The sequence below is a fragment of the Antechinus flavipes genome, chromosome 1, assembly GCF_016432865.1.
Source record: "Antechinus flavipes isolate AdamAnt ecotype Samford, QLD, Australia chromosome 1, AdamAnt_v2, whole genome shotgun sequence".
NCBI lineage: Eukaryota > Metazoa > Chordata > Mammalia > Dasyuromorphia > Dasyuridae > Antechinus > Antechinus flavipes.
In genome coordinates, this window is record NC_067398.1 from 695,658,056 (window position 1) to 695,670,779 (window position 12,724).

The 12,724-nt window shown below is 33.4% G+C and overlaps 1 protein-coding gene across 1 annotated transcript in view; it reads left to right on the top strand.

The window, feature by feature from the left end:
• Nucleotides 1-12,724, top strand: part of TCTN1 (tectonic family member 1) — a 37,161-nt gene that overhangs the window by 7,365 nt on the left and 17,072 nt on the right. The window contains exons 3-5 of the mRNA XM_051972777.1: nucleotides 4,623-4,753; nucleotides 6,033-6,184; nucleotides 12,268-12,358. Coding sequence (XP_051828737.1) covers nucleotides 4,623-4,753; nucleotides 6,033-6,184; nucleotides 12,268-12,358 — 374 coding nt within the window. The remainder of the gene's footprint in view (nucleotides 1-4,622; nucleotides 4,754-6,032; nucleotides 6,185-12,267; nucleotides 12,359-12,724) is intronic.

Genomic DNA, 12,724 nt, shown 5'->3' on the forward strand with positions numbered 1-12,724 from the left:
CTCCTTAATCTTTTCTGCTAAATTCCTACTGTTTTTGTCTTGTACCATGCCCATTTTTGCATCCTAAAGAAGGGCAATGTCAAAGAATGTTCAGATTACCTAATAACTCTGAACATTCTTTGATGTTGCCCTTCTTTAGGATTGAGACACAAACTGCTCTTTTCCAGTCTGGTGACCTGTGTTGTGTTTTACAGATTTGTTGGCATATTGAATACCGTACTTTAGCAACAGCATCTTTGTCAGTGATATTAAGAGCTTTCTTGTATAGTTCTTCTTTGTAGTTTTGTCACTTCTCCTTAATCTTTTCTGCTAAATTCCTACTGTTTTTGTCTTGTACCATGCCCATTTTTGCATGAAATTTTCTCTTGATATCTCTAATTTTCTTGAAGAGATCTCACATTTTCCATTCTAGTATTTTCTTTTATGTCTTTGCATTACTCCTTTGAAGAAAACCTTATTTCTCCTTGCTATTATTTGGAATTCTGCATTCAGTTGGATATATATCTTTCTCCTTTTTTCCTTTTGCTTTCTTTCATTTCTTAACAGCCTTAACAGACAGCCATTTGGTTTTTTGATCTTTGGAACATTTTTTGTTGCTACCTCATTTACAAGATTGTGAACCTCTGTCCATGGTTCTTCAGGCATTCTACTAATATACAGATATAATTCCTTAAGTCTATTCCTTACCTCCACTTCATATTTGTAAGGGGTGCTATTTAGGTCAAACCTATATTGCCTTATGCTCTGCCTTATGTTCTGGTCTATCCACAACAGTGCCAAGTATAGGATTTGCACCTAGAAGCAACCAAATAAACATGAATGGACTGATAAGATGGTTTTCCTTCCACTAGCAGGTTTACTATCTCTATTATCTGCCTTCTGCTTTTAGATGCCCAAGTCATTTGTTAATATCATCATTAACTATTCTGCTAGATGTCTTTTCATAACTTCGCTGCTAGCATCATCTTGCTCATTCCCCCCCCCCCCCCCCCCTCCAGTTTTAATTACCCAGCTCTCTATTTCTGCATCTTCCTGACTTCATTTTATGGTCCATTCATGGGTCAAGTTGATTGTCATCTGTCACCTCCTCCATGAGCTGTATACTTGGCTATACTATGATTTCTAAGCACCAGGTGAGTGGTATATAGAACAGGAATTAAGATTTCGAGGAGGAAGCTGTCAGATTCAAGTAGGCTGATCAGAGGGCATTGTTTTCCTTACTTTCTTCTTTTTAAGTCTGAATTTTTCAATAGGAAGTTCATAACCTTATCCAGTCAGTGCCAGGTCTTATTTTAACCGACTGTATAGAGCTTCTGTGTCTTTGGCTGCAAAGTGTAGATAGAATCAGTCTGATTTTTATGTTGATCATTTGATGGTGTTCATGTGTAAGGTCATCTTTTGGGTTGTTGAAAAAGAGTATTTGATATATTGGATTACTTGCCATCTAGGAGAAGGGTGGTGAGAAAGGAGGAAAACTGGAACACAAAGTTTTGCAAGGGTCAGTGGTAAAAAAGTATTCTTGCATATATTTTGAAAATAAAAAGCTTCAATTAAAAAAAAAAAAAGAGAGAGAGTATTATTACCAGCAAATTAGCTTGACAAAACTTTTATTAGTCTCTTCTTTTGTTTCAGTTTGTACTGTAAAGTCAAACTTCCTGTTGTTTTAACGATCTTTTAATTTACTACTTTAGTATTCCATATTCCCATGATAAATGTGACATCTTTTTTTGGTGTTATTTCTAGATGTTGTAGGTCTTCGGAGAACTAATCAACTTGGGCCTCTGGCAGCAGTGGTTGGAACACAGACTTGTATTCCTATGATACTAATTTGTTTGCCTTAGATTAGAATAGACAACATTTAATCATTTTTGAAATGCTCTTGTACTACTTGTCACACTGTTTTATTGATTGTAAGTACTACTACATTTCTTGTAAGGGATTCTTGCCCACAGTAGTATAAGTAGTGATCATGTAATTAAATTCTCATCTGTGAGACAGCTAGGTGATGCAGTCGTTAAGAGCTGGGCCCAGAGTCAGAAAAACCTGAATTCAAAGCTGACTTCAGATACTTGGTAGCTTGGGCAAATCAATGGACCCTGTTTGCCTCAGTTTCCTAGTCTGTAAAATGAGTTGGAGAAGGAAATGGCAAACATTCTAGTATTTCTGCCAAGAAAACCCTAAATAGGGTCATGAAGAGTTGGATATGACTGAACAACGTTTCCATCCATTTAAGTTCTCTGATACCCAAAGTGTCTATTTTCCTGCACTGATAAGAGCATTAACTTATTTTCTTAGGATCAAGCCTCTCAAAAGGCCCTAAAGGCATCATTTAGAACATCAGTCAGTCTTCTTGGAAAGCTAAATTGGTAGTGAAGTCAGGGTATCACTTGGAATTTGCTTTTCTGAATAAATTCCTGATAGGAACTTGGACTTTTTTCTCTTTCTTTTGAAAGTGGAATGTTATGTGGGAGTGGGAAGGTGGGATTACTGGAAGAATGAAAAAAAAAATCTCACTGCCCCCAAAGCATGCTTTGTATATTCCTACTTCTTATTTTATTTTATTTTTTGCTAAGGCTATTGGGGTTAAGTGACTTCCCTAGGGTCAAACAGCTAGAAGTGTTAAGTGTCTGAGACCAGATTTGAATTCAGATCCTCTTGACTTCAGGGCTGGTGCTCTATCCACTACACCAACTAGCTGCCCCAGTATTCCTACTTCTTAATCTTTGCTTATGCTATTGCCTCACCTGGAGAAAAAAGAATAATACCAATTAAGTGAACGTTCTGGTTAAGTTCCAAGTAGCCAAAGTTCCAAAGCCAAGTATTTTACCTTTCATGCACTTAAAGATGGTGAAGACTTAAGAAATCATGTCAGCAGCAACTGATTATAGTACCTCTTCAAAATAGGCTCTTCCTCCTGACTCCTTGTCTTTACTAGACCCCTTAGTTGATGTTATTTATAACCCTTCCTTCTTCCTCTTCTCCTCCCTTGCATGTCCAGTTAAGCACAAAATCTCTCTCCTTAATGAGATTTTACATAATTATCCTTTCTATTTTTGTTTTCACAATGATTCTTAGCCCAGACCTTTATTATATATTGTTGCTCTCACTAGAGCAGTCCTCTCCCTAGAATCTCTGCTTCTCTTCTTTCCCATTCCATCCTGTCACTTGAATTGTTTCCAGATTAACCTTCCTAAACACTGAATCTCTTTTGTCATTTTCCTGGCTAGAAACTTTTAAGGTTTTTTGATTGCCATCAGAATAAAGTTCAAACTCCTTAGCCTGACATTTAAAGCTCCCCACAGTCTGACCCTATCTGTAGATTGTGCTACTTACTGTCCCCAAATCGTGCTTCTACATCCCTATCTCTGTACCTTTCTCTCTGCCTTCCTAGGATAACTTTCCTACTCTTCTGTACCTTCTCGATCCTTCATGCTCTAGTTGCCTTCTCCCCTTTGATCAGCCTACTTGAATCTGATGGCTTCCTCCTCTAGATCCTAATTCTTGTTCTATGTACCACTTGCCAAGTTGCTTGTTGCCAAGTTGCAAGATAATTGCCAAGTATCACTTGCTTCCTTGCATTGTTAGTTATCCTTTTTATGTGTGTATGATTATCTCTTTTATCTAGATGGTAAACTCCTCAAGGGATTTGCTGCCTCATGTTCTGGTCCATCTACAACAGTTCCAAGTGTAGGGTTTGCGCACAGAAGCAATCAAATAAACATGAGTGGACTGATCAGATGGTTTTCCTTACATTAGCAGGTCTCCTATCTCTATTAGCTACCTTCTGTTTTCAGATGCTCTAGTCATTTGTCAGTATCATCATTAATTATTTTGCTAGATGTTTTTTCATAACTTCTGCTAGCATCATCTTACTCACTTTTTTTCCCCAGTTAACTACCCAGCTCTATATTTCTGCATCTTCCTGACATCATTTTTTGGTCCATTCACGTGTCAAGTTGATTGCCATCTGTCATCTTCTCCATGGATTGTATACTTGGCTATGCTATGATTTCTAAGCATCAAAAATTGATCACATTATTTCAGACGTCCATTTTTTCTCATTTCACATGATGTATTTTAAAAAAGTTTTCCTTATTAGCTTTTTAGTGTATTATTAATATAATAATACAATCCATTTTATAGACGTAATGGAAAGAACATTGAATGTAGCATTATAGGATTTGATATTCTGTCTCAGATATTTCTACATGATGTATTCTTATTGTCTTTAATTTATATCTTAATTCAGCAAACTAGATATTCTTAAATTGTTCCTATTACAAGCAAAATTATTTTATAATTCAAACCTCCATGTTATCCTGTTGTTACCTTGGTTTTTAATTCTCACTTGTATCATAAAGCCCTAGACTATGTTTCATATTACACTGTATTTCTTGGTTGTTATTTTTCTTGTCTAGATTTTTTCTCTCATTATAGAAAAGACAGAATTAAAAATGCCAGTCCTTTTAACAGTGAATAAACTTAACAACAATGATATTTCATATTTTCACAATAGTCTCAGCAGAGCCACTAATCTAGTAAATATGTCTATCTGATATTTTTAACCTATCTTGCCAAAATTGTCTATGTTGTAGATTTTAGAGCTTTTTTTTTGTTTTCAGAGATGATGATCATTTCTGCTTTCAAAAGACAGCTATATATGAAATGGATTTGCAAGCGGAACCACCTAAAAGACTATTTCAGTTAACTGATAAAGTCAACCCATCTCTTTTCTGTCTCTATACTCTCAACTGTAAGTATCTGATGAAAAATGTATTCAATCAAGGCATAGGGGAAATTTTTTCTTTAAACTTCCTTTGTAGCAAAAATAAAGCTTAAATTTAGGATCCAAGTAATTAACCCTCCTTGTGGTACAGGACATAGCTGTTCTTTGCAAATTTCAAGGAACTTAACATAATTGCTTGTTAATGGATTCTCTTTTGAAGTAATTGTGTTTATGTTTCCTAATTTGTAATATATCAAGCTATCTGGTTTTATTTTCCTGAATGTTTTTTAAATTTGACTTCCTCTTAGTTGTTATGGTACAGCTTTGAATAGTAGCTGTAGTTCCCATTTCCTTTTTTGCTTTCATGTTTATTAAGGAGATTTGCATAAAAACAGTATTTATTTTTATAAAATCATTTAGCCTTGATCAAGGCTACCAAAATCCATTTTTAGAGAATAGGTACTGAAAAATGCCACCAGAATTAGAGAGATTAGAAGACCAAGGATATTCATTTATGGCATTGCCTGTCAATCTTTAAAAACATTTTTTTTTGTTATGTAGTTTATTGTTTTGACATTAAAATTTTGATTCAACTTTTATCTCATAATTAAGTGAGAACAAGAACTTAAATTGCTGATTTGTTAATATAATAGGAAACAAATGACATTGCAAATCAATTTTCTGTCCACTGACACATTCAGGGATACATACAGCCTATTTTCCTTCTTTTGGTTTGTAGGATGCAGAAGGACCATCCTCAATTGACTCTTTTTAAAATTGGCTATGAAGTGAGGAGAGTAATCTCTCCCTGTTTCTTGTGTGAAAGATAAAAAATGAATTTTTTTATATCCACACAAACTTGCCTCTCTAAACTGGTTCATTGATTGATACAGCCTAGGTTGAAGAACATAATTAACATTAAATGGCTTTTATATATAACTCCATTGTACTGTTGGACGATAGAGCATGGGGGCCATATTGGATTTCTCTCCATATTGTGCTGTAAAGCATACTGTCCCTATTGGCACATGGACTTGTCTGGAATGAGGCAGGTAGAATGGTATGTGAGAGCTATAAGGGGCTTTAAAAATCATGTTGGGTAGTCTTCTCATTTTACATAGAAGAAAACTGAGTTTCATGGAGATGGAGTGACTAGGCCATGGAAGAGAACTCCATGCAGTTGGTTTTAACCTGAGGGTACATTTCAGATGAATCTGTTTCTTTTATTAGTCTTAGTTCTGTTTGTAGGCACAATCTTGAAAAGCTTTTATTTTGATGTTGACAAACATGCTTTCTTTCACAACAGACAAAGCTGCATTATCCTTTATTACTCCTGAATTCCCCAATGAGAATGATTTTGATAATTTCTTGAAAAAATCTGATAATTTTGCCAGAACTAAAGAATTAGACATTTCTCACCCAACCATACTGAATGCTCCAACTGCTACTAAATACATGGTAAGTAAAGAATCTGACTTTAGTAAAATTCCCTTTCTAAGACATACAGAAGAACTACACTTGGAAGTATACTTTCAATTAGCTTATTTATTTAAGTAAGACTGTATGTTTCTTTAAGATAGGGATTGTATCTAATTTCATATTCTTATCCTCATTGTTTAACACAGTATCTTGCATATTGTAGAAGCTCAAAAGATGTTTTTTAAATTGAAATGAATCTTTCAAGAAATTGTAAAAAAAAGCTTGTTTTGGGATAATACAGAATTTTCATTTTAAACTTAATTTTTAAAAACTAATATAGTTATGTTAACCAAAGAATAAGAAACAGACTCTTTAGTAGGATGGGTAAGGTTTTTTTTTATTTTTATCATAGCTTTTTATTGACAAAACATATGCATGGGTAATTTTTCAACATTGACCTTTGCAAAAACTTCTGGTCCAACTTTTCCCTTCCTTCCCTCTATCCCCCCTCCCCTAAATGGCAGACAGTTCAATACATGTTAAATATGTTAAAATATATGTTAAATACAATATATGTATACATATTTAAACAGTTATCTTGCTGCACAAGAAAAATTGGATTTAGGAAGAAGGTAAAAATAACCTAAGAAAAACAAAAATGCTAGCAAACAATAACAGAAAGAGTGGAAATGCTATGTTGTAGTCCACACTCATTTCCCAGTGTTCTTTCGCTGGGTGTAGCTGGTTCTGTTCATCACTGATCAATTGGAACTGATTTGGATCCTCTCATAGTTGAAAAGAGCCACTTCCATCAGAATTGATCCTTATATAGTATTGTTGTTGAAGTATATAATGCTCTCCTAGTCCTGCTCATTTCACTCAGCTTCAGTTCATGTAAGTCTCTCCAGGCTTCTCTGAAATCATCCTGCTGGTCATTTCTTACAGAACAATAATATTCCATAACATTCATATACCACAATTTACTCAGCCATTCTCCAATTGATGGACATCCATTCAATTTCCAGTTTCTAGCCACTACTAAAAGGGCTGCCAAAAACATTTTTGCACATACGGGTCCCTTTCCCTCCTTTAAGATCTCTTTGGGATATAAGCCCAATAGTAACACTGCTGGATCAAAGGGTATGCACAGTTTGATCTTTTTGAGCATAGTTCCAAATCGCTTTCCAGAATGATTGGAAAAAACCATTCACAATTCTACCAACAATGCATCAGTGTCCCAGTTTTCCCCCATCTCCTCCAACATTTATCATTATTTTTTCCTGTCATCTTAGCCAATCTGAGAGGTGTGTAGTGGTATCTCAGAGTTGTCTAATTTGCATTTCTCTGATCAATAATGATTGACCAAAGTTTTTTTTGCATTTATATTGATTCAATAGAGATATTCTTACCTGATGAAGGTAACAAGACCAGAGTATTTCTTAGTTATATAAGTTTAGTTAGATTAATTGATTGATTCAATTGACTTCCCTCCCATAAACTTTATTTTATTATTCATCCCTTTTTAAATTTTTATAGTATAACATTAGTTTTTAAATTTTTAGTTCCAAATTCTGTTCCTTCTCTCTCCCATCCATTGAGAAAGCAAGCGATATGCATTATCACATGAAATCATGAAAAATATATTTCTACATAAACCATATTATAAAAAACAAAAGAAAAAGAAAAAGTGAAAAAATGTTTCAGTCTACTCTTAGAGTCCACCATTTTTCTCTCTGGATCACTGATACGCTTTAGTAAGTTTAATTTATGCCTTTTATTTTTACATCATAATCATTCCCGGGTATATTTTTCCCCATCCCTTCTTTGAGCCCTCCCTTGTAACGAGGTTAGACAGTTAACCAAAGCTAATCTGATAGTGTATGCAGCATTCTACATTCTTAGTGCTACATTTCTCCAAGAGAGAAAGAGGAATTCATGGCCTTATTTCTGAAGCAAAGATTGATTGTTATAATGATTGGATATTTGGCTTCATTTTAAAATTCTTTTCTTTAATATTTTGTAGTTGTGCATTTTGTTTACTTCATTCTACATCAATTAATACAAGTTTTCCCATTTTTCCTTGAATTTATCATATTTGTTATTTACTAAGGCATGGTAATATTCCATTACATTCATATACCACAATTTTTTTTAGCTATTTCCCAGTTAATAGGCATTCACTTCATCATGGTATACCTCTTCATTACTTCAAAAACTCTGTGACTTTGGTGATGTAGATATTCCCTCTATTTGGCATATCACAGAAGATTATTAAATAACTGTGATCAGAAGATCTCTCACCTTGTACTTGTGCCCTGTGAGTAATGAACCTGTCTAAACTTAGCTGGGTTGGTTTTTAGATAACATTCCATCAATGAGCTTATCATTATTTTTTAAAAATAATAATAGCTTTTTATTTTTCAAAATACATACAAAAATAGTTTTTAGTATTCACCCTTGTAAAACCTTATGTTCCAAATTTTTCTCTCTCTCTTCCTTCCTCTTTCCCCTGGAGAGCAAGTAATCCAATATAGGTTAAATGTGCAATTTTTCTATACATTTCCATTTTTATCATTGAACTTATTATTAAAGCTTTTATAGCTTAGTAAAACTTGCCAGAAATTTTAATCTGTCTATGTAGGCTTTAAGAATGAGTCACCTCTATGTCACAGTGTAGAAGGAGAAAAGAATTTTAGTTGAGGAGCAATCTTTTTAAAAAATTCCATTTTATTTTCAGTTTTGAATAATCTTCCTCTCTCTTCTACCCTCCCTCATTGAAAACTAAAAAATAAAATAAAATCCATTACAAAAAATGTATAATCATATAAAATAAATTGTATTCAAAAATAATACATAAATTTCCCATTAGCCAGGTTCCCTTGTCCCCTCAAAAAAAAAGAAAAATAAAGAAAATGTGCTTCAATATGCACTCTGATTCTGTCAGCTCTCTGACTGAAGGTGAGTAACATATTTCATCAATTTGGCATTATTGTTAGTCATTATATTGATTAGAATTAGCCTTTCACAGTTGATTTTCTTTACACTATTAGTATTAATGTGTTCTGATTCTATTCACTTCACTTTGCATCAGTAACTATCTCCTTTAGTATTTCTTATAGCTGAATAGTATTCTGTTACATTTATATGTCATAACTTCTTCATTCATTCTCTAGTTGATGGATATCCCTCAGTTTCCAATTCTTTGCTACTACAAAAAGAGTTGCCATAAATATTTTTGTACATTTTGGTCCTTTTCCTCTTTCTTTGATCTTTTTGGAAGCATAGGCCTACCTATTAGAAGAATTGCTGGGTCAAAGGTAGTATACATAGTTTACTAGCTTTTTGAGTATAATTCCAAATTGCTTCCCAGAATGGTTTGGACTAGTTCACAGATTCATCAATAATAGTATGTTAGTTGTACTTGTTTTTCCATGTCTCCTCCAGCCTATGTCATTTTCCTTTTATGTCATGTTAGTCAATCTGATAGGTATAAGGTGGTACCTCAGAATTGTTTTAATTTACATTTCTCTAATCAATAGTGATTTAGAGTCTGTTTTTTATATGGTAAATAAAACTTAAAGTTCTTCCTCTGAAAACTGCCTATCCATATCCGTTGGCTATTTATTAATGAAGGAATAATTCTTATTGTAAATTTAACTCAGTTCCCTTCATATTTTAGAACTAAAATCTTTAAATTTTCTTCAGACTTCCCCCTCTCAGTTTCCTGCTTTCCTTTTAATTTTTAGCTGCATTGATTTTGTTTGTACAAAATCTTACACATTTTATGTAATGAAACTTATACATTTTACCACCTGTGAACCTCTTGTTTGGTCATTAACTCTTTCCATTTCTAGATGTGACAGGTACATTTATGCTTTACTAATTTTCTTATGATGTTACTATATTTAAATCATATACCCATTTTGAGATTATCTTAGTATGCAGTTGGAGATGGTGATCTATACTTAATTTCTGCCAGATTTCTTTTCAGTTTTCCCAATAATTTTTTTTTTAAAATGGTGAGTTCTTGTCATAACAACTGAGATCTTTTTGAGTTTATCAAAGACTAGGTTTCTATGCTCATTTGCTTCTGTATATTGTATACATAATCAATTCTGTTGATAGATTTCAATTTCTAATCCACTTACCAAATTGTTTTGTTGATTCTAGTTTTGTAATATTGTTTCAGATCAGGTACTGCTATTCCCCTTTTCCTTCCCATTTCTTCCCCATTGAATTCCTTTATATTTTTGCCCTTTTGTTCCTCTAGAACAATTTTTATCATTATTTTTTCTAGCATTATAAAGTAATTCTTTGGTACTTTGATTGATATGGCACTGATTTATTAACTTAGGTACCATTGTAATTTTTATACTGTTGGCTCATCCTATCCGTGAACAATTAATATTCTTCCACTTATTTAGGTCTGTTTCTATTTATGTAAAGAGTGTTTTTTAATTGCATTCTTGTAGTTTCTGTGTGTATCTTGGTAGGGTGAATCCCACATATTTTATTCTGTCCATAATTATTTTAAATGGAAATTTTAAAATGCGTGTGCCAGTCTCATTATCAGTGTGACATCCCTGGAAAGTATATACTGCCAAAGTACATGAACTTATGCATAGCATTCAAAACTTCACTATTTACTGTAACTGATAGTTCTACATATGAGTGATATGGTGATGGGGAGATAGTCTGGTAGAAACTAGGCATAGACCAACATCTCACACCATATACTAAGATTAGCTTAAAATGGATACATGATTTAGACATAAAGGGTGATATCATAAGCAAATTTGGGGAGCATAGAAAAATTACCTGTCAAATCTAGGGATAGGGAAGAGTTCATGACTAGAAAGGTTCATAGGAAGTAAAGCAATTGATTACACAAATTGCATAAATAAAAATAAATAAATTTTAAAAATTTGATTACATAGAATTACAAGTTTTGTGCAAACAAAACTAATGCAGCCAAATTTAAAAGAAAAGCAGAAAACTAGAGAAAAAAGTTTTAAAGCAAGTTTCCCTGATAAAGGTCTTATTTTCATAAATATGTGTGAGCCAGTGTAAAAATAAGAGTCATTTTCCATTTGATAAATAGTCAAAAGATAGGACCAGGCAGTTTTTAGAGGAAGTAATCAAAATTATGAAATCATATAAAAATACTCTAAATCATTAAGGGAGAAATATAAATTAAAGGAACTCTGAGATACTGCTTCTAAGGAAATTGACAAATGCTTGAGGGGATGTGAAATAATAGGAACATTAATGCGCAGGTAGAACTGGTGCCTGCCATTCTGGAGAACAATTTGGAACTATGTCCAAAGTGTTATAAAACTGTACATACTCTTTGAACCAGCAATATTGCAAGTAGGTCTAAACTGCAATGAGAGCAAAGAAAAAGGAAAAGGGCTCCTATGTTAAAAATTTTTAACAACTCTTTTTATGGTAGCAAAGAATTATAAACTGAGGGGATGCTCATCAGTTGAGGAATGGCCGAACAAGTTATAGTTTAGATTGTGGTGGAATTTTATTGTGTTTATGAGAAATGATGAGCACAATGCTGTCTGAAAAACTTATGAAGACTTACATGAACTGATGCAAAATGAAATGAGCAGAATCATTAGAATAATGGACACATTTTCAGTAATATTGTAATGACAATTAGCTGTGATAGGCAATAATCAATTCATTGATCTGCTACAATTCCAAAGAAAGGATTCAGCATGAAAAATGCTATCTCACTTCCAGATAGAGCCCAATTGAAACTCAGAATGAATATTGAAAGATAATTTTTCATTTTATTTTTCTGGCTTTTGCAGGGATGTGTGTAGCAAAACATGGCAATGTTGAAATATGTTTTGTATTGCTTCATAAGTATAATAAAAATCATGGTTTGCCTTCTCAGTAGATGAAGGGAAGGACTGAAGAGAGGGAGAGAATTCAGAACTAAAATTTAAGAAAAGAAAATAAAAAAACATTGTTGTGAATTTTGATGAAGAACTTCATTGGGTTTGTTTTGGGAAAGTACATTTCTTTATTTGAATTGCAATTTTTCTTTTTCTTTAGAAATATCTGATTATTTTTAATAGCCATAAATCTTCTGTTATCTGTTTTTATAGTACAGAATTCCTGTGCAGACAGATTCTGATTCATTTCTGATGCTCCCATGTCCTTTAGTCACCATTCATTGCACAGATAACAATCCTATAGGTAAGTGCTCCTATTTTCTCATTCCTATTTAAAATTAAGTCTAATTTTCATTCCCCTTTAAGATTTGCCATTAGAATCCACTGCTTAAATTTATAATCCCCTTAGTCAGGCCTCTTACTTAGGATCTTAAAAGTGATCTAGTCACAAGTTCTCTCTAATACTGGGTCTGACACATCTCTGACAGGTCTCAATCATCTGGGCTTTGCTTGGAGACTTCCAAGGAGTTCACTACTTTCCTGATGAGGCAGCTCATTTTCTTTTGGATATTTCTGGCTACTCTAAAATCTTTTCTCATGGTGGCCTGAAGTCTGCTTCCCTGTAACTTCTTCCTTCTTGTCTTCATTTTGCTCTCTGGAGTAAAAACAA